This window comes from Leuciscus leuciscus (genome assembly GCF_965113295.1).
Source record: "Leuciscus leuciscus genome assembly, chromosome: 7".
Taxonomy (NCBI): domain Eukaryota; kingdom Metazoa; phylum Chordata; class Actinopteri; order Cypriniformes; family Leuciscidae; genus Leuciscus; species Leuciscus leuciscus.
In genome coordinates, this window is record NC_138731.1 from 41,221,045 (window position 1) to 41,243,731 (window position 22,687).

Consider the following 22,687-nt stretch of genomic DNA (forward strand, 5'->3'; position numbering starts at 1 on the left):
AGATGCTTGAAGTCCAGTGTGAAGTTTCCACAGTCTGTGTTGGTTTGGGGAGCCATGTCATCGGCTGGTGTTGGTCCACTGTGCTGTCCACTCAACGCAGCCGTCTCTACCAGGACATTTCCAGAGCACTTCATGCTTCCTTCAGCAGACAAGCTTTATGGAGATGCTGACTTCATTTTCCAGCAGGATTTGCCCCTGCCCACACTGCCAAAATAACCAAAACCTGGTTCAATGACCATGGTATCACTGTGTGATTACTGTGTGATTTCATGTAATATTCACATTTTTTTAAATCCTGTTTTCGTGGGTTTTATGAGCTGGAAGCCCAAATTATGTACAAATAAACAACTAAATACTTGAAATCGTTTAAGTTGTGGGCCCTGAATCTATAATCTATGGAAGTTTTACATTTTGAATGGAATTATGGAAATAAATAAACTTTTCCATGATATTCACATTTTTTGGAAAGGGTCTGTAAATATAATTATTTAGTACTGAAAAGTATTGATAACATTTTTGAGAATGACTGAAAATGACTTTTATCCAATATTCGTTGGTTTTAAACATATTTTTATGTTTTTTTAGATTATCGAGGTGTTAGCTTGGCAACCTGTTATTTCCAAACTCTATTAAATTGATGCACATTTGTGAGTTGCTGCTTATGTAGAGCGTTTCAAATCGTTGAAAATCATCAAACTTGAATTTGACTTCCAGTGTCATTCGTTTCCAGTTATTTTAGCTGTACAAAATCAATTGATGTTGCAAACTGGTATTTGCTATCATACTATTTTAATTAATTATCGTGATCATAAACAGACAGGCTGTGATGTCCTAATTCGATGTGTCCCTTTCTCACTCTCCTGTTGTTTCTCTCCTTTTCTGTTTCTTTTTCCCTCAGGAAATCCTCCCGTGTTGTTATTGCCTGATAATGTGCGCATCCGTCGCTTTAATCTCTCGTCCGCACAGTACTCTGATTATGTGGATAATGCAGAGCACATTCAGGCACTGGACTACCTGTGGGACCCAGAAGGCCTCGGTCTCAGTAAGGCACTATTCACGGGATATCACATACTGTATATGTTTTGATGCAGATGCAGCACAAGGAAGCATAATTTACAGCACATTAAAACAGGAATACAATTATATCTCTATAGAGGAATACACTTTTTTTTCTGATTTTCAAATTTCATTTTGCTTCTATTTAAAGATTGTAACATTGCGAATCATCTTGACGCTTATTAGTTTGTGACTTGTGAATGTTTTGAAATTCCTACCATACCATCCTAAGTTCCTGAAAACATGATCACTGTTTTATCTTCTTGTTTCTATAATCAGGTTTATAAATGCAAACTGAAGCATAATGATTTTCAGGTATAGTGTACTGGACAGTGTTGGGACGAGGCTCTGAGTTCGGCTCGATCAAGAGGGCGTATATGACCACGTTTGATGACCATGGAAATAATCCTGTAAAAGAGGTGGACCTGGACCTCAGATACATCTCCAGTCCTGATGGCATCGCTGTGGACTGGATTGGAGGGTTTGTGCACTGCTTTTCTAAACTTTACTTTACTTGAGGTCTGATGCAAACAGTTCTAAAAAAATAAAATAAAAATATCTATCTGCTATACGTTTTGTCTTTTCCGTTATATATAGCCATATTTACTGGACGGATGCTGGGACTAATAGAATCGAAGTGGCTAAACTGGATGGACGTTACAGAAAGTGGTTAATTCACACTGATCTTGATCAGCCGGCTGCTATTGTGGTCAACCCTGGTCTAGGGTAAGAACATGAATGTATAACTGCTCACCTGGGATTGAAAAATTCAGTGGGCAGTCTTTAAGAGATGCATGGTTATGAAAATCCTGCACTGCGAAAAATGATTTTCTTACTTTGTATTTTTGTCCTTTTTCCAGTACAACTATCTCAACATTCTTACATCAAGATACATTTACTTGAGACGCAAAATGACATAAGATGAAAAGTCTTGTTTCTGAAAAACTTATCAAAATGAATTGATTAATGCTTAAAACATGAACAAATATCTGCCAATGGGATAAGAAAAAAAAAAGAAAAAAACTTTTTTTCCCCTTTTTATCTTATGTTATGTTTGCATCTCATGTAAATGTCTTAAATCTTGATTTAAGAATTTTTCAGATATTTATACGGGAAAACAAGACAAAAATACTGATGAGAAACATATTTTTTTTGCAGTGTGGAAATATATGGCAATTTTAAAATTGTGATTTTCAGGTCTGGGGAAGCCATGGTAATTAAATAAATAAAAATATATTTTAAGATATATTGAAGAAATGTTTTTGGCTAGATATTGCTCTTTTGTTGAGCTTATGTAGAGATTTGTAAGTGAATCGTTCTTTTTGTACCGATTCTTTTCTATGAATAGTCAAATCAGTTCTCAATTTGGAGTGTTTCGTTAGTGAACTGGTCTGGAACAGTGTGGAGGAAACAGTGAAAATGTATTGATCATCACTCTTAAAAATAAAGGTTCTTTATTGGCATTAATTGGTTTCAGGAACAACTTTTAATGGTCAATTCACAGACCAACGCGGACAGTCACCAGATTACAGTACCTCACTTCTCAGACATGTTTAATCACTGAAAACTAGCTCCAACAGACACCGACAGGGGTAACACACTGATCCGACAAATTATCTGTTGCCGTCTGTCGGTTTGAATTGGCTCAAACATCCATGAAACCTTTACGTTTCACAAAAGGTTATTTATAGTGGAAAAAGGTTCTTCAGATTTTTTAAATGTTCACGCTAAGAATTGTTGTTTTTTTAAGAATTGTTCACTGAAAGGTTCTGGTTCTTCTATGGCATCGCTGCGAAAACTCCCTTTTGGACCTTTATTTTTAAGAGTGTAAGCTGTGGGAGCCCTGATTCTTCCGAACTCATGCTGTGCTGTTGTTGTCATTAATGAGCATCATTTTGTGCATGTATATATTATTATAGGAAGATGTTCTGGACCGACTGGGGCAGAAAGCCCAAGATTGAGGTGGCGTGGATGGATGGGCAGCACAGAGAGGTGCTGTTAGATGAAGATCTGGGCTGGCCTACTGGTTTAGCTTTGGACTACCTGAATGAAAACCGGATCTACTGGTGTGACTCAAAAGAGAACATCATCGAGTCCATGAAAGTGGATGGAACAGACCGGCAAATTATCATATCAGGAGGTGAGACGCTGGAGCATAAGACCGGGAACATCTCAAACTTTTGAATGGCCGTCGTTCACACGTTTGATTTCATTGCAGACATCGGGCATCCCTACAGTCTGGATGTGTTCGAGGGCCATGTGTACTGGACGACTAAAGAAAAGGGAGAAGTGTGGAAAAAAGATAAGTTTGGGAAAGGAGACAAGGTGAAGGTGTTGACCATAAACCCCTGGCTGACTCAAGTACGCATCTACCAACAGCACCGACACAACCACTCAGGTGAGACAACAACTTATAAAAAGTAACATATTTCAACAATATATGACCAAAATCCACATTAGATCACAATTAGAAGTTATTGCAAAAACTCGTTGGTGGTTTAAAGTGAGTTTTGAGTAAAAGCATAGTATTAACCGTATAAATGGTCTTATGTAGCTTGATGATAATTGGAGCTATTTCATGATGTATTTTGTCAAAAGAGTTAATACATTTCTTGGGGGAAAGCCATGTAATGCCAGAAGGCTAAAAATGGCAGAATTTGGTTTTTTTTGGTCTCATATCCAGCAGAGGTGTGAAAGGTTTGTCAAGTGAGAACAATAGAAACATGAATGAGGCAATTTGACACACCAGACATAGACAATAGACTGCAAGAGAGCTTACAGGGGGCAATAAAAAAAAAATGTTAGCCTTCTCTAAAAACACATGACATGGTCTTTGAAAATGTTTCATAAAATTCATATGTTTAGAGATAACTTCTTCAGAATTGAAATGAAGCATGACCACACTTGTGGCTTCTGCTTCATTGTATTTCTAAGTTTCTACACTACAGCCACTTTTTTTTTTTTATACATTTAAAATATATATTGTTCATTTTGTTGTTTTATGATTATATATCTCCATATTAATAACAGTCAGAGTAATTCTGAGTCTTGAACTATAAACTCTCAAGTGTTGGCTTTCTAATTATGTTAGTCTATTCAGAATGACCTATGAGCAGCAACCTTTTTATTTAGGGTATGTCATTAATGCCTCCCTTGCAAAAATCGGGGGTGCAGAGAAAGGGGTTAAGCAGCCCTTACATTTAAATACAATACCACATTGTGCTGAAGGACTGTTCCTAGCTAATAACATGTTATCTTATATCCTAATATGAACAGTAAACGGTATATCACAATATAGTTGTTTTTGCTGGAAATTTGAAACATCAACAATTCATGTGTTAAAGCCTATATTTGCATAATTCATTGAATGAAATACTTAACAAATGAAAGGTACTCATTTAACTTATTATTTTCTCCTTTTTATGAATTTTGATGGAATAAAGGATATATCTGACATTATTTATTGCCTAATTTAAAAGCAAAAAAAGGCTTAAACCTAATACTATTAAATTGATAGTTACAAACCTTAAAGGTATAGCGGAGGATGTTTTACTTCCTGGTGGGTAGTCTAAACTATTGGTCCTCCTAATTGTCAATCATTCTGGTGAATCAATCAAACTTTTCAAAAAGTGGAGAGGGCGGGTCTTATCTAAAATTTGGAAAGATCCTCCGCTATACCTTTAAATATAGGCTATAAATAATCACATCTTAGGTGAATTATTCAAAATACTGGTGGGTAAATTTTCTGTGACGGAATAACTCATTGCTGACTCTCTCTTGCAGTGCTCAACCCCTGTCAGGATGCCTGCAGTCACCTGTGTTTGCTGAGGCCGGGTGGATACACCTGTGCCTGTCCGGAGGGAACCACGCTCCTCACCTTCAACAAGAATGAATGTGATGCCGGTAAGAGATGCAGATGCCCACTGCTGTTTGTTTGTGAGATCATCAGATCCTTTTCATAGCGTACATGCATGTGATGCATCGAATTCTGCATGATTTCATTATTGCCATGTGATGTTTTGAGAAGGTGTGTGTGTTTGACTTGTTGTGATGTGATTACATTGTGGTTGTGTTGCATTATTATGCCATGCCTGGCCTTCGCACCTGCAGCCATTGAGGCAGAGGTGTCCATGCCGCTTGCATGCAGATGCATGAACGGAGGAACATGCTTCACTGATGAGGGAGGCCTGCCCAAGTGCAAGTGAGTGTGACCGCTAGTCAAGAAGTATCTCCAAGGCTGCATTTATTTGACCCAAAATTCATATTATTTTCAATAGATATACTGTAATATTTTAATATTGATATATTTTATTTATATAATTTATGAACAGTATATGAGACCCTGGATCACAAAACCAGTCACAAGTCGCACGGGTATATCTGTGGCAATAGCCAACAATACATTGTATGGGTCAAAATTATCGATTTTTCTTTTATGCCAAAAATCATTAGGATATTAAGTAAAGATCATGTTCCATGAAGATATTTTGTACATTTCCTACCGTAAATATATAAAACATTTATTTTTGTGAGTGAATGCAGCACAATCGCGAACATAAATGGACAACTTTAAAGGAGATTTTCTCAATGTTTGGATTTTTTTGCACCCTCAGATTCCAGATTTTCAATAGTTGTATCTCGACCGAATATTGTCCTATCCTAACAAACCATACATCAATGGAAAGCTTATTTATTCAGCTTTCAGGCGATACTCCAGGGTCACATATAAACATTTCTGCTTTTTCAATGCCTTCTATCTATTTTTTCCATTTAAATATATAAATATATTTCTCATAATCAAAAATTTATCATACTCAAAACCTCTATATTTTGTGATGAATAACTGTTGCAATATTTCATATGAAAATATATAATTTAATGATTTAAATATTTGTAAAATTATTAAATATGAATTAAAAAATGTTTTAAGAAAAAGACAATTTATTAAACTAAGCTGTTAAAACGACTCTGAACTGTTGCAACATTTGAACACATGAACGCATGGCTGTGGTCATGAAATTCTAAACTGTTTCTGACATTTTGTCTGGAAAAAAACTATTAACATTACAAATGTACACAAGGTAAAAAAAAAATATAAAAAAATTATAAAAATGCTTTGGCCCCTTTAAGGACATGGAATAGGAAAATAATTATTTTAATTCCTTTTTTAGAATGAAACTGGTGAAATGCAGTAAGTCTCAAATAGTAGCAAGAGAAGTCATTTTTCCAAAGCGATTTGAGCTGAACTGTGGAGTGTCTCTAACGGGTCCGTGTTTTTTTCTCCTCAGGTGTCCGTACGGTTACTCAGGGAGTTACTGTGAGATGGGGAAGTCTAGAGGTGCTCCTGCTGGGACAGGTAAACAAACTCTTACTTGTTAATTAGTGAAGTATAAGTGTTGAGTAGGCACCTTTACTCACAGTTTTTAACATGTGATGCTGTTATTTATCAACTCTGATTTCTCTAACAAACTCGTTCAGCAGATTTTCTCATTCCCAGCGAAAGAGCATGTTCATTTGAAATGAAGTGTAATGAGACTGCACTAATATATCTTACATATTGTGTGTGTTTGTAGCTGTGACCGTCCTGTTAGCAGTGGTTATTATTCTGATTACTGGAGCTCTGGTTGTGGGACTTTTCCTCAACTACAGGCGCACCGGCTCTCTCATCCCGTCAATGCCTAAACTACCGAGGTACAACGCAAACACTCAACTACATACAGTAGAAACGTATTTAAATGCTTAAGCCACACTTAAAAACACATGACTTCTCTTTAACCAACCGGTCTCGAGGTGCTTTTAGTGTATGTATGAACAGTACATCTATTGTGAATTATTTTGGTTGTTGTTTTTTTTTGCCATTTTATTTTATTTTTATTTTATTTTGGTTGAAAATTCACCTTTATTTGATCAAAAATACAGTAAAACAGTAATATTTTGAAATTTTACAATTTAAAATAAGTTTTCTATTTAAAAAAAAAAAAAAAGTTTACATTTATGCATTTGGCAGACGTTGCATTTTTTTTCAGGATTCTTTGATGAATAGAAAGCATTTATTTAAAATAGAAATCTTTTGTAACATTATATATCTTTATTGTCACTTTTCTTGAATTTAATACGTTCTAGCTGAATAAAAGCAATAATTTATTTTTCCAAAAAACTGTTTTGAATGTTGATAGTGATTTTTTTAATATCAAACCGAGAACTTTACTAATAACTTGTCACTGTTATACAACATCAAAAATGTTAAAGATTTTTTGTTTGCCGCCAATTTAAATTAATCTACTGTAGAGTTATGTCATATTGAATATTCATGATATAATATTTGCAATGGCTTTGCTGGCGTTATCAAATTTTTATCAAATGATATCACTGTTGCACTGCTTTTAATGTGCTTTTGATTTGGCTATGAAGTGTCCATGTCATTAGACTAAAATTAAGATCTTTCTGAGTCTCTGATTGAAAACACTGTGCAAGTTGGTTTAATTTCCTGTGAAATCATTAAAGGAATAGTTAACTTTAAAGCAACACTAAGGGAAAATGTTTTACCTTAAAATAATGTTTCCAAAATCGTATCAGTGGTTCATCAAGTCGTAACAGGGTGAACGGCACTTCTGGATTCGCTTTGCAGCCGTATATCTGCTATAACCACACTATGCAAGTTTGCCAAACCGGGTCGCGTTTCTGTAGTTCGAATGAGACATAAGAAAACTACAAATTTGACTTGCTTTACGTCAAGCGTTACAATAGTCATTATTTAGTTTTCCTTCGTTTCTGATGAAGCAATACATCATACATACCAGAGACAGTTTATATAAGAGACATGCCACTTCCTCAATCCTCAATACAACTATATAAGGAAAACCCGTAACGGCAAAGATGGCGGTTGTATGCACATGTCCCGCCCCTCCCGCTGGAAAGCCAATCATCTGCTTTTAACAGTCAAGCCGGAAAAAATTTAAGCCTATCGTCTGGTTCCACTGACGCATGCGCACAGTTGAGGTTTTGCGACAGCGGAGACGATTTGACGACAGCGAGTTGTGGCGTGTGCAAGATCAGATGGAATCCACATGGAAGAGGGTGATAACAACGCGAAGGCACCGGACTATTAAAGTATTTTATATCGACCACAAATATGTTACCTTACATTCTAAGTAAAAGACACAAAATATGTCTTATTTGATCGGTGAGTAATGTTGTAGATGAACTGCTGCGCTTGTGACACTGACAGGGCGCATATTTAACTGAAAGAAGTGAACAAGCAAAGAGAGAGAGCCCCGGTCGCGCGCGCGCACTCTCCGGAGCCAGACGAAAGTGAAAACAAGACTTCACCGTCTCCAAATTAAACGCTGTCTTGCTCTCTCTCCCGCACGGATATTAATCAAAATAAAACGACATGATGGTAAAAGGTCGGAAGACCAAAGTTTCATGTGGAGCATTCTGAGATTTTTGTTTCCTGAATTACCGCTGGGTGTGAATTGTGCTAAAATACGTTGCCTTATCTTCTCTGAAATGCGTTCCGCACATTCAGCTGACATAAAATTACTCTCTAAATAAACGAAATAACCTATCCAGTGATGTAATGTTTTCTGTGTTGACACTAACCTTGTGGGATGTCCATGTCCTAACTGCTGGGATAATCACACAACCGTATGACACGTCCAATTCGCGAACTAATGACTCCTTTAAACCGATTCATTTTAATGAACGGTTAAAACAACTGATCTATACAATACATTATTACTGATAAAGTGCAAACCTGCTTATATTTAAATAATGGAGAACAATATTGACATTGAATATTGCACAACACCGGCATTCTGGATAGAGACGTAAATGAAGTTGGTGTCGTGAACCCTTGCGCATGCGTAGTAAAGTATAACCTGTGGGGGAAAAGGCGTTTTAAACCTTATTTTGGGGCAAAGTCATCAAACTTTTTCAGCGATTTTTATCATATTTTACTGCTGTTTCGATACATGCAGTTTTTATGTCCCGGTGACCAGTGAAAGTGCAGTTCTGACTCTCTGCCCATTCATTTAGATAGGAGCCTGGTCTTGTTAGTCCGAAATAGCTGCCCGGAGGCGTTGCCAAGATGGCGGCCGAGTGGCACGACTTGCCTAAAAGGACTTTGATCATACTCTACCTTGTCTGTGGACATCGTTCATTCCAAAGCCGGTGCTGGATAAACAGCGAGCGAGCGTGCGACGGTAGACTGCGGTAGGCTAAATTATTTACGACAGCGGTAATGGACAATTCAGCTTCCAACCTGTAGGGGGACCGAAGAGGAAAAGTTCCTTAGTGTTGCTTTAAAATGAAAATTCTGTCATAATTTACTCACCCTGAAGTTGTTTCAAACCTGTATGAATATCTTGCTTCTGCTGAACAGAAAAGAAGATATTTTGAAGAATGTTGGTAACCAGACAGTTGATGGACCCCATTGACTTCCATAGTATTTTTTTTTTCCTACTATGGAAGTCAACGGCGTCCATCAACCGTTTGGTTGATGACAGAATTTTCATTTTTAAGTGAACAATTCCTTTAATATGGATCGATTCAAAACTTTTACTGTTAATTTACTTTATCGCTCAAAAAGTTTCATAACTCCCCTTGTGGAATCTTTCATGTAAAATATTATATGTATTGTTATATTGATGCATATTAATTAAAATGTTTAAATATTCTTCCATGTATTGTTAGTGTTTATTTATAATTATTATTCCATTTATTTAGATGTCATGTACCAATTATTTCTCCACTGTTTCTCTTAGTCTGAGCAGCCTGGTGAAGTCGGGGGACACAGGAAATGGAGTGTCGTTTCATTCGGGGGACAATGTCACGATGGACCTGGAGCCTCAGACTCTGGGGGTGTCGTTCATCGACAGGGCCATGCAGCTGGTAAATCTGGCCTTTTTAACAGTAACTGGTGTCTCCTGAATTGTTAAGCGCACTCAGCACATTTTTCCTGACTAATCTATGAGGCGTAAAATCCCTGTTCGACCTTTTGACTTTGACCCTAGTGTTAATATTACACAATTTCCAGGATTTCTAAGTGCACTAGTTTCTCGCTGTATCATTAATCACACTAAAAAACAACTCTTGGCTAATAAAGATCCTGTTAAAAGTAGTGGTCGACTGATATATCTAGGTCAGTCATGAAACGCTAAAGGGCGCAGGCTGATAGGTCTGCTAGCAATCACATCATTACCGCATGGCACAAGCTGATTGGCCTCTGATGATCCTGCAGCCAATGAGATTGCTTGCTCAAGATTTAAATAGTCTGGTTCAGTGTTTGCTGTAAACTAGTCCTGCAACCCCTAGTGAACCTCTGAACCCCTCCACCTCCCCCAGCTCCACCTGCCTAGATCTGCTTTGGGATTTATGTATGTTTATTAATGCATTAGCAGCGTGTCTTACATGCTCACAACAGCCTGACTGGTATTGGTCTGTAGCCAGCTGTGGGTCGTAGCATTGAAAAAATAACAACTACTAAAGATATTAAAGGAAGACATTTTCTTTGTGTCTGATCTGGAATCTGTTTTTTTATTATTAGGATGAGAATTTTGCAGACTCTGGGAGGCAGCCAATCACATTTGAGAATCCTCTGTACTCAACTGCAGCCGGCCCATCCAGCGACCCTGCAGTAATACATGCTACACAGGTATATTTACCACCCGAACGCCTTTCATATCGTTCTAGACACTTTCTGCAGTATAAATCGAACATTTTAATTCTGAGCAGGGTCTTTAGTTTTGTGTTTCTGTGCTTCATACAGGTCACTGTGAACGTCAGTGGTGACCAGGTGGAGAATAACTTCTCAAACCCCGCGTACCACACTCGTCAACATGCAGTGGAAGTGAAGAGCGTGCCTGCAGAGGAAACGACCACTCAGGTTAGGACTAGGGCTGTAATCTCCCAGTCGATTAGTCGATTATTTGGTCGATACGTTCTGGCTCGACCAAAATTCTGATTGGTCGATTTTTTGCCGAGTTCATTTCATCAGTTTTGCCGCGTTCATTTGATCAGTTTTGCCGCGTTCATTTCATCAGGTGGAAAGCACTAATTGCTAATGGGGGTGTTTTCAGAGCACCCCTGTTTCACAGGTAACAGTCTGTCTTCAGAACACCCCCCTTGTTCTCACTTCTTTTGGATTAGCCCAACCCACTGGAGAAGAGAGACAGACTGAAGAAAGTAGGCTACTAGAAGGTTTGCTGAATATTATTTATTTAATTGTGAGAGCGTTTAATTCATAGTCAGTCAGTCAGTCCTCTTCTACCATGCCAACAAAGACATCGGCAGTGTGGCAGCATTTTTTTGCTGAGCTGAGCTCCACAGAGCGGCTGCACAGAGCAGCTGAAATTATAGTGTCTGTCAGTTATTATAATACATATGACAAAAACAATTGTCTAAATTATGTTGCATATTCCTCAAAAGTTCTTGTGATGATATCACTAGTTGACAACATAGTACTATTTTCGGAAATCATAGGCTATGATATTGCGCAGGTGCACGTGATGCAACGCTGTCAGAGCCGACAGACTCGTGTGTCAGACTCATTTCAGTGCAAAATAATTAGGTCAAAAACGATTTAATATACTGCAAATAGCCTACTAGTTTTTTATGTTTATTCATTTAGGCGGACAACAAGGCTACCAAGTACTGTGCACAGTGCGCAGCTAATTAATTTTACGTTTTTTTTCCTAACGTCATTTTTTGTCGATTTTTAGTCGAAAATGTCAGGACTTCAGTCGACCAAGATTTTCTTTGGTTGATTACAGCCCTAGTTAGGACATCTGAACGTTTGTCCTCAGTTTAGCCATTTTTTCCACTACACATGCTAGCAGTGAATAGCTACATGCTAATATGCATGATAATAGCGATTAGCTAAGTGTTAAAACATGCTAAAAATCCTAACTAATTATTAAAACATGATAAAAACAAGTCAAATGTAATGTATTATGTATTAAAATGTATTAGCATCATGATAACAACATGCTTAATTAATGCTCAATGCTCAATAAATTATTTTTGATCATTTAGCTACGTGCTAAAACATGCTAACACGTGCTAACAACATCTAGTGAAGCATTAAAACATGCTAACATCATATTAACTGTTAGCATTATGCTAATAACATGTTAATCATGTTAGCATCATGCTAGTAACAAGCCTAATGCGTTATGACCATGTTTTATTTTATTTTATTACTCAGGAGTCCAAATGGAGTTTCTTTAAAAGAAATCTGAAGCCAAGCACAACGTTTGAAAACCCTACTTATTCAGAGGTGAGCAACAAGACAAAGGCAACTTCAAATAGTATAAACGATTGTTTTTATAGCAGAACATTGAATGTACATTGACCACATTTATATATGCACAATAAAAATGAGATTTTTTTACGTTATTGGGAATATTGCAATTTAGTCATATTCTGACTATGTAAACATTTATTTATAATTTCACTTGTCCAATAGTAATACAATACTAATAATGAGTAAAACAAGAAACAGCTAGCCAAGGAAACACAAATATTACATTTGCATTTTGTCATTAAGCAGACACATTTAAGCAACTTACAAATAAAGAAAATCATAAGCAATTAGTCAAAGAGATAGGAGCTGCTCTTGCATGACTGAAGTAGCTGCCCGAGGGGCGTTTCAAAGGTGACTTGCCTTAAAGGGATAGTTCACTTTGAAATAAAATGTTGGTATGTTTTAGCTTACCTCAAGGGCATCCAAGATGTAGGTGTCTTTTTTTCCGCAGTAGTTTCAATTTTGATATTTTTAGGTCAAACCGTTCTTGTCTGTCAGTCATATAATGCAGGTCGATGGTCACTGTCTCAAAGAGCATGCACAGAGAAGTCCAAATTAAACAATTCCCCGTCGTCCAAATTAAACAATTCCCCATCGTAAGTACACATTGATGGCCCAAGACACGAAACGAGCGGTTTGTGTGAGAAAACGAACAGTATTTATATCGTTTTTACCTCTTGAACACAGCCATGTCCAAGTGATCTGAGAGCGCGGGCGCATCCTGCTGTGTGACGTGTGCGCAGACTGGTGCATAGATGTATACACTAGATGTCGCCTTGGCTACTGCAGTTCATTGGAAAGAAACCGTAGCCAAGGCGACTTCTAGTGTATATATCTATGCACCAGTCTGCGCACACGTCACACAGCGCGCTCTCAGATCACTTGGACGTGGCTGTGTACAAGAGGTAAAAACGATATAAATACTGTTCGTTTTCTCACACAAACCGCTCGTTTCGTGTCTTGGGCCATCAATGTGTACTTATGATGGGGAATTGTTTAATTTGGACGACGGGGAATTGTTTAATTTGGACTTCTCTGTGCATGCTCTTTGAGACAGTGACCATCGACCTGCATTATATGACTGACAGACAAGAACGGTTTGACCTAAAAATATCAAAATTGAAACTACTGCGGAAAAAAAGACACCTACATCTTGGATGCCCTTGAGGTAAGCTAAAACATACCAAAATTTAATTTCAAAGTGAACTATCCCTTTAAAGAGACTTTGGTTTTAAGCAGAATATAGGTGTTAATCTGAGAATGATGAAAGTTGACATGGTCTTTGCTCTTCCACGTGTCAGATGCAGGACGAGCCGACGTCTGGAGCTGTAGACACCAGCTCTTCATCACAGCCGTCTCCTTTCGTTCCTCCTCCCAAACCCCAGAAGCGAGAGAAACTCAGCGCCTATTCACCAACAGAGGACACCTTCAGAGACACGGCCAACCTGGTTAAAGAGGACAGTGAAATATGACCAACACACACGGGAAAAAAATACAAAGAAACACTCCCTTTGCACAGAATCTATTTTTATATGCAGCCTGCATACAACAGAAATCAATTTAAGATTATTTTTGACAAAAAAAAAAAAAAGTATAGATGAGAATAGATGAAATGTTTGTATAGCCTACAGAAAAGACACTTTGCCTTCTGATACTTTGTATGCCAATTCATGTTGTATGATTCTTTTTTTTTATTATTATTATTGTGATGTCATATTTGTATATCTTTGCACTGATGCTGCTGAAGGAGAATGTTATGAATATTTTGTACATTTGTAAATTGAAAAGATTTTGTTTGATAATATCCTCTGGTCAGACATTATTTTGAAATAGATTATTACTTATTCCTGGAGATTCACACACACACACACACACACACACACACACACACACACACATATGCCAATGTTACTGAGTAAAGTGCTTCGAGAGCCATCTGAGACTTTGCCGTTTGATATGATTATTCTTAAGCGGTTTTCGCCACTGGAGAGAAAACACCACACATATGCATCACTTATGTAGATATACCTCATTTGTGGAGCGGCCAGATTCAAGAGAAAGAGCAAAACACCACAGTTTGTCTGAAATATCAGATCTACCGAGTGCAATTAAAGGAATAGTTCACCCGAAAAAATATAAAAATCTGTCATTATTTACTCATCTTTAAGATGTTCTCTTTGTCAGGCTCCAAAAACAACCATTAAACTAGTCTGAGGGGGACTAGCACTGAATATATGATAAAGAGCTGTGTGAAGTTTCCTTATAAAATCATTTTCCATAATATTACATATGTGTTTCCAAAGACATCAGGGGGAGTAAATAATGGCAGAAATGATACTCTAAATACTGTGTGATTCAGAGAAAGGGACTCTCATTAAAGAAAGTCTGAAAATATCATAACGCAGTGACTGTAAACACATCATAATAGAAGCAGAAGACACAACTTCTGTTTTATATATTTAAATAATACTTGAAATGTCCCAGTTTATATGCATGGGTTAGGATTATGACTCTGTGATTTCTTTCGACCTGTGCTGGAGATCTCTGATGTCCCATCAGCGCTTCAAGGGCTTTTCATATTTACTTTCCCATCTGACAAGTCCATGGGCAGGAAAAGTCCATTTTTAAGTGATTTTGTATATCAATGACATTAAAAAAAGAATATCATGAATGTATTCATCTTAATAAATGCCCATTTCTGATGAGAAAAAGAACTGGAAACAAATTAATGCTGCTGTGAAAAAAATCAAATAAATTTGTTTTGTTTGTTTTTAAGAAATGTGCAGATTCTTTATGTACAACATGCACAACATATCCACACACACATATTATATATTATATATATATATATATATATACAGTACAGGCCAAAAGTTTGGAAACATTACTATTTTTAATGTTTTTGAAAGAAGTTTCTTCTGCTCATCAAGCCTGCATTTATTTGATCAAAAATACAGATTTTTTTTTTTTATATTGTGATATATTATTAAAATTTAAAATAATTGGTTTTCAATTTATTATACTTTAAATTATCACTTATTTCTGTGATGCAAAGCTGAATTTTCAGGATCATTACTCCAGTCTTCAGTGTCACATGTGACATCCTGTCTATCACATGATCCTTTAGAAATCATTCTAATATTCTGATTTATTATGAGTGTTGGACACAGTTCTGCTGCCTGATATATTTGATGAATAAAAGGTTAAAAGGAACTGCATTTATTGTAAATAAAAAAATATTTTCTAATAATATAAATCTTCTTTACTATCACTTTTTATCAATTTAACGCTGAATAAAAGTATTGATTTATTTCAAAAAAAGAAAGAAAATAAATGACTGACCCCAAATTACTGACCAGTAGTGTATATTGTTGTTACAAAAGATTTCTATTTTTAAAACATTATTTTGCTTCTTTTTTTTTTTTTTTTACTTTTTATTCATCAAAGTATCCTAAAAAAGTATCACAGGTTATGAAAAAATATTAAGCAGCAGAACTGTTTCCAACTTTGATAATGAATCATCATATTAGAATGATTTCTAAAGGATCATGTGATAGACTGGATGTCACATGTGACACTGAAGACTGGAGTAATGATGCTGAAAATTCAGCTTTGCATCACAGAAATAAATGATAATTTAAAGTATAATAAATTGAAAACCAATTATTTTAAATTGTAATAATATATCACAATATTGCTTTTTTTTTTCTTCTGTATTTTTGATCAAATAAATGCAGGCTTGATGAGCAGAAGAAACTTCTTTCAAAAACATAAAAAATAGTAATGTTTCCAAACTTTTGGCCTGTACTGTATATATATATATACATACATACTGTAGCTATATGAGTTGCATATGGCTACAGTTCTTGTTTATTGCTGATAAATGTTTTCCTTCTCTTCAACTAATAGGCTAAATGATAAGGGTTGAGCAAATTAGTGAAGACAGGTGATACTGGTTACTTAAAACATAATAAATCTTCAAAAAATGTGTTCCCTAATAGGAGTGTGAGGAATGATTATGGGAGAGTGTTTTTGTGTAAAATTGGAAGACAGATTGTATTTGTGAGGTCAGTTTGTCTGAGCTGAATGAGAGGTTTGAGATTTATGCTCTTATTAAAAAAAAGCCTGGTCTTAAACACTTTTACATTTTAGAGACTCCTTAATTTAAATTAGTCCTTTCATGCACGTTATACCCATCCATGCTCCACCAATATGCTCACCTCTTCTATACACTTTTTTATTAGAAACAAGATTTTAAAGGGGTGGTTGATTATGATTTCACTTTTCTAACTTTAGTTAGTGTGTAATGTTGCTGTTTGAGCATAAACAACATCTGCAAAGTTAAAACGCTCAAAGTTCAAAGCTATAAGGAAGATATTTGCTTTTACAGAAATTGCTTTTTAAGGACTACAACAAACGGCTGGTACGGACTACACGACATTCCTCCAGGGTTAGTGACATCACCAACCCTAAAATTTACATAAACCCCGCCCCTGGGAACGCGATTTATAGATTATCAAGACAGAATATGCTAATCAATGATTAGAAGATAGTTAACTCCACATCAGCTACATAAATTTAAACATAAACAAAAAAAGTTTTGAAATTTTCAGGACACAAGCTGTTGAAGCTCCGCCCTCTGTGCCGGGAGCAGCAGCTCATTTGCATTTAAAGGGACAGACACAAAAACGGTGCATTTTTTCTCACCCTCAAAAAGTGACAATTTTAACATGCTATTTAAAAATATCTGTGGGGTATTTGGAGCTAAAACTTCACACACACACTCTGGGGACATCAGAGACTTATTTTACCTCTTGTGAAAAGAGCATTATACCACCCCTTTAGGTTCAGGATGAAAGCAACTACAGTAGATCTTTTCTTCCATATTGTGATGTGCATCAGAGTGTAACCGATTATTGAAAAAAGAAATATATGACAGGGACTTGATTCTTTCGGCTGTTGATTGTTTATTTGCACTCAAAAGTGGAGGTAGATGAACGTGAGCTTTGGCGAAGTCTGCTGTTGTGTGTCTTATTTATGGAATATGCCACATTGTATAAAATACATCTTTATTTGATTGCATTTGTTGCATACAGCAATCACAGTTTCAAAGACAAAAATACCCCTTTGAATATTTCCTCTTATTAATTCACACAGAAGGAGCTTGTCTTGATCTGTTGAGTGTAGTGGCCTGTTCAGGAATTCTCTGGAACGATGTTCTTCAGGGAAGGCGTTAACAAGGTCATTAAGACGTCTGCTACACAACTAGGCAGGTATGAGAGGGGAATCCAGAGAAACTTGGCGTCCCAGCCTGCGGCGTAGCGTGTTCGGGGATAACGTGCTGAAACGGCGTGCTGCATGCAGGACGTCACTTTGGAAAGGTCACTACTGGCCAGAATCCTCATGGAAAAAGCCTGCAACTTTATATCTGGAGGACAAGATTGAGAGAAATGCAAAAAAAAGCAAAGCATCATCACATGAGAATCTTCCCCAAGATGGCTGATTAACTCATTAAATCATAAAAAGTATCAGTGACACAATTGGTTTAATATAATTAAACATTGGATGTTTTACCCAATGTGTGTGAACTGTATATAGAGTATAGAGGTGTTAACTTACCAACATGCTAATGCTAAATTACATTTAATAAGTTGTGAGTCACGTGTTTTGTTGGATGAGCATTGAGCACAGTTTGTGTGAATGTTTGCGTGAACTATTCCTTTAACTATGCATCATGATATTATACATGTCCAAAATACTATATTGAATGAAATCTGCATTGAAATCACTCACAGTCCTGCAGGTACGAGTCTCCGTAGGCTCTCCTGACCTCTGCTGGCAGGTTATTCCACCGTTTCTTCAGATCATCTTCAATGAGGCTCAAATCTGTCACTTGTGTTTTAAAGAAGCCTGGTTCGATGATACTTACCTTCACTCCAAAGTGCATCATCTCCCTCCTGAAAACAGCGAGAGAGGGAGGAAGAAAGATTTTAGATGCAAATCTCAAAGTTGGGTTAAAAGTTTCAATGAAAAGTCAAAGGATTTCAAGGTTAACTTCCGAAAGACTTTCTTATGGTGAGTCTCACAAGAACAAATCACCACAGTTGTTGTGGCCAGTTAGAAATTAATTTTGTTGGCTGTTTTTAATAAGTCAGATGATTTTATTGGCTTGTTAGCAACATAATATATTTTTTTATATATATTTGTAATACATTATACATATTTATATTTCAATATTTTTTAAATAAACATATAAAATATACTTATTTATATATGAAAATAAATTAATTTAAGCCACATACTTTTGTGGCCACTTAGACATAGATTTTGTTGCTAAAATTTTTTTTTTTTTTAATTATTGTCTTGTTAGCAATATAATATATATTTTTTGTAAGATATTTTATTTATTTATTTTCAAATTTGTAACTTTTAATATTTTAGCTAATAATTATTTTAATATTTTTAATAAATGCAGAAAATGTATTTTTTTTATAAATAAATAAATGTAAAATATGACTTTTTTACGAAATCTGTACTTTTAAAGATCTAACAGTTGCTTGTTGTTTTATATTTATAATACATACAAACTGTATAGACATGCATATTTATTTATATTAAAATATTTTTAAATACATACAATATACTTATTTATTTGTATTTGAAAATAAATAAATGTATCTAGGCCATGACCTGCAACATCTGTCCTTTTGTGGCCAGTTAGACTTAAAAAAAGAAAAAAAATCAGATGTACTTCTTGTCTTGGTAGTGTGGTTTTCCCTAAACCTAACTATCTGGGGCGTCTACTAATCGACACCCAATACCTTTATACTCTAGCTCTTGCATCTTCAGTCGACAACTGGCCGAGTTTCTTACTCTAACTAACTTGCTTCCCTAAACTAGCTTACTTCCTAAACTAGCTTCCTAAACTAGCTTCCTAAACTAGCTTCCTAAACCAGCTTCCTAAACCAGCTTCCTGCGCAGGAATAATCGACTAACAGACTTAAGCAAATGTCCTTTAAATGCTTTAATCACGGCCAGGAGATCTTCCCGAGCAGTTCTCAGGGAATCTCTCCCAAGAAGCAAGGCCGGAGGATCTCAGACAAATTCCATTGAGAATCCCACCCGAAAACACGGATACAACAGTTTTTATAGAATCGAGAAAACAAATAAGACTAACATGTCACCTTCAATATGATTGGTTCAATTGGTTCAAAAGCCCCAACCTTTTCCCTATGTCACTGGCACAAGCAAACTCAGATTTTGTGATTACTTATCACAAGGTTTTGTCTTGTTTCACTTCCCCTAATTGTTATTTATACACACATACACACACACACACACACACACACACACACACACACACACACACACACACACACACACACACACACACACACACACACACACACACACACACACACACACAAAGTCACAAGTTTTCCCCAAAGAGTTTGGAAACATTTAAAATCATATGAATGTCATTCCTGCAAGAAAAACAAATGTAGCAATATGATCACAGTAGCAGTATGATATTTTTTATATTTTTGTAGCTTAATACATTTCTTATGTTTCACATTTTTTACTTTTAAAATTTTAACTAATTTGAACTATTATTTTAACATTTGACCTCCAAAATCTGTACTTATGAAGCTCTAACAGTTGTAATAGGCAAATTAGAAATGGATTTTGTTGGCTGTTTTTAATAAAAGCCAGGGAATTTTATTGGCTTGTTAGCAATACAATAAAAAAAAATAAAAAAATGTATTTACTACATTTATTGTATTGAAATATAAAGAGTTTTATGAGTACATATTTATAAATAAATAAATTTAACGATGACTTGTGAGATCTGTACTTTTGAATCTCTTAATTGTAAGCACTAAAAAGTATGATAAAGAACAAGTTCAATACATGAATACAAGGTCTTGTTTGCATGTCTCAAAGTTTAGAAGCCTAGACATACCTCAAGCTATCAGAGAACGCCTCCACACCCCATTTAGAGAGACAATATCCTCCCCCGATGAGTGAGAGTCTGCCCAGTATGCTGGCCACGTTCACCACCCGACCCCGGGCCTTCTTCAGCAGAGGAAGAAACTTCAGCGTCACCTCAATGAGGCCCATGAGGTTCACGTCCAGAACCTTCTTAAAGTCCTCCAGCTGCATCCAATCTGTGGGGCCGACGGGGACCGAGATGCCAGCGTTGTTGACTAAACCCCACAGACCTGACACAAGAAAGAAGCGTTTTTTCTTTTTCTTTTTAAATCTAGTGTTGCCTAGATGTATAGATTTTATTATTCAATCTTAATCTCAATCTGACATAGGCCTACTTTGTATTACACTCTATAATTGTGCAAGCATATGTCTCTTTAACCAGTAAAAGTTCAATAAGATTAAGCAACAAAAAAGTAGTGTACATGCAAACCACACAAATTAAGGTCAAAGGTCAGTAAAGTGCAGGTGCATTACAGGAAAGTATGTCGTTCTATAGGCTAATAAATGATGCAGGTTTGGTATGAGAATGGCATTTCGCTGCAGATGCTCCTCCAGGTCAACTAAAAGCTCTTGTCCAAGAGATTTACGAGTTGGTCTGAGAGGGCTGTGTGGTCGTCAGAGAGCCTGTATCTCGGCTTTATCTCTAGCTGTGCTTGACTCGAGCTGGCACACTATCTATCCTCCGTCTCACCTCTCTCCCCGGTCTCCGTGCGCACGCGCTCCACCGCGCGCTTGATGCTCGCGCTGTCCGTAACATCGAGCAGGAGCGTGATCAGTCTGGGGGAGGCCATCGCGCGCAGGCTGGAGGCACCAGGTTCGGTGAGACACGCGGCGATTACACGAAACCCCCGCTGGTCGAGCTGCCGCGCCACGAGGTTTCCGAAGCCGCTATCGCAGCCCGTCACCAGGACGTGTTTCTCGTGGATGCCGGTGATGCGACCGGAGTCTCTGAAGAACCACCAGACCGCGGCGAAGAGCGCGACAGCGGCCAGTGAAAGCCAGCAGAAGAGCACCTGCGGGGGATATGATGGAGCAACCTGTGCTGAATACACACTCACCTGTCCAAGTGCTTATGATAATTAAAAAAAAATAATGTTTGTACTGATTTTCATTTTGTTTGACAGGCAACATTTTTACTAATTAGATATGATTACACTTAGTAGTGTACAAAAATACTGCAATGAGAAATACTGAATCTAGACAATAATAATATTTTAAAAGCAAAACATAACAAGAAAAAAGTATCTAGAAACATGTCCATGACTTAAAGGGATAGTTCACCCAAAATGAAAAAAATGTCATAATTTAGGCTACTCGCCCTCATGTTGTTCAAAAACTGTATGAGTTTCTTTCTTCTGTTGAACATGGAGATATGTTAAAGAATGTTGGTAACCAGATGTTTTTTTTTTACCATGGAAGTCAATGGTGTTGTTAACTGTTTGATTACCAACATTCTTTAACATATCTTCTTTTGTGTTCAACAGAAGAAAGAAAATATTTCAGGTTTGGAACAACTTTAAATGTTAGTGATTACAAATTTTTCATTTTCGGGTGAACTATCCCTTTAAGAATGAATTGACACTGAATTTGACACACTCTTTAGCCTACGATATAGAAACTAAACACCTATAATCTAAACTGTTTAAAATGCTAAATAAAAACATGTAATTATAGACAAATCATTCAAAAAGCCAATAGGTGGCGTCCCAACTATGTTTTTTTCTGCCAATCATTTGTTGCAAAAATAATTTATAGCCTTGAACACTGAAATATTCATTAACAAATCATGCACACATTAATAAAGACACAAGTTGCTTGATTATGCTCAGATTAGACTGACGTACCATGACTAGTGCAGTCGTCAATATTTCTTCAGAGTGAAAACTAGTAGATCTTTTGTTTCGGCACTCCCGTCCTGATCCCACTGAGCTGAAGAGCTCAAGGACAGCAAGCTGACTGCAGGGTCAAAGGTCTCTCTTGAACATGAACACCTACCTCTAGAAACGTCAACAAAGTTGTGCAACAAACTCTGGCCTCGTTTAGCTTCTAAACCTTCAAACTTTGATTTTTGTGGCCATGCTGTACCTGTGGTCAGTGTTGGGGGTAATGCATTACAAGTAATTTGAGTTACATAATCAGATTACTTTAGTTTCCAAGCAAGGTACCTCGTTTTCCCATGTATTGACTGACAGCTCTCCTTTCCCCATGTGGAGAGAAATCAGGAGTAAAGGTGCAGAGGCGTTTGTGTGTGAACATGATGCTTATTGTAGTTCTAGAGTAAATGTGAACTCCTCAAAATGAATAAAAACAGTGAAAATGCAAACTTACAATACA

General features: G+C 36.6%; 2 protein-coding genes across 3 annotated transcripts in view; one reads left to right on the forward strand and one right to left on the reverse strand.

The window, feature by feature from the left end:
* Positions 1-15,140, forward strand: part of lrp2a (low density lipoprotein receptor-related protein 2a) — a 102,015-nt gene extending 86,875 nt beyond the window's left edge. For both annotated transcript variants that reach the window (XM_082174585.1, XM_082174586.1), the window contains exons 65-78: positions 899-1,042; positions 1,372-1,537; positions 1,654-1,782; positions 2,976-3,196; positions 3,275-3,454; positions 4,840-4,959; positions 5,167-5,257; positions 6,345-6,412; positions 6,630-6,747; positions 9,822-9,948; positions 10,604-10,711; positions 10,826-10,942; positions 12,263-12,334; positions 13,663-15,140. In XM_082174585.1, coding sequence (XP_082030711.1) covers positions 899-1,042; positions 1,372-1,537; positions 1,654-1,782; positions 2,976-3,196; positions 3,275-3,454; positions 4,840-4,959; positions 5,167-5,257; positions 6,345-6,412; positions 6,630-6,747; positions 9,822-9,948; positions 10,604-10,711; positions 10,826-10,942; positions 12,263-12,334; positions 13,663-13,833 — 1,832 coding nt within the window. In that variant the 3' untranslated portion in view covers positions 13,834-15,140. The remainder of the gene's footprint in view (positions 1-898; positions 1,043-1,371; positions 1,538-1,653; positions 1,783-2,975; positions 3,197-3,274; positions 3,455-4,839; positions 4,960-5,166; positions 5,258-6,344; positions 6,413-6,629; positions 6,748-9,821; positions 9,949-10,603; positions 10,712-10,825; positions 10,943-12,262; positions 12,335-13,662) is intronic.
* Positions 15,141-17,413: 2,273 nt separating this feature from the next.
* rdh1 (retinol dehydrogenase 1) lies at positions 17,414-22,676 on the reverse strand. The gene is made up of 5 exons (XM_082174800.1): positions 22,198-22,676; positions 21,045-21,366; positions 20,325-20,583; positions 18,155-18,318; positions 17,414-17,789 (listed from the first exon to the last, which is right to left on the reverse strand). Exons 1-5 carry the CDS (start codon positions 22,198-22,200, stop codon positions 17,557-17,559), a joined length of 981 nt encoding a protein of 326 aa, XP_082030926.1. The 5' UTR covers positions 22,201-22,676; the 3' UTR covers positions 17,414-17,556.
* Between the last annotated feature and the right edge of the window lie 11 nt (positions 22,677-22,687).

Excerpts from the sequence above, each read along its gene's own strand:
- rdh1 (XM_082174800.1), bottom strand. Across the intron at positions 18,319-20,324 it reads GCGTTCTCTGATAGCTTGAG|GAGGGAGATGATGCACTTTG; the intron begins GTATGTCTAGGC and ends CGCTGTTTTCAG. Across the intron at positions 17,790-18,154 it reads AGACTCGTACCTGCAGGACT|ATATAAAGTTGCAGGCTTTT; the intron begins GTGAGTGATTTC and ends CTTGTCCTCCAG.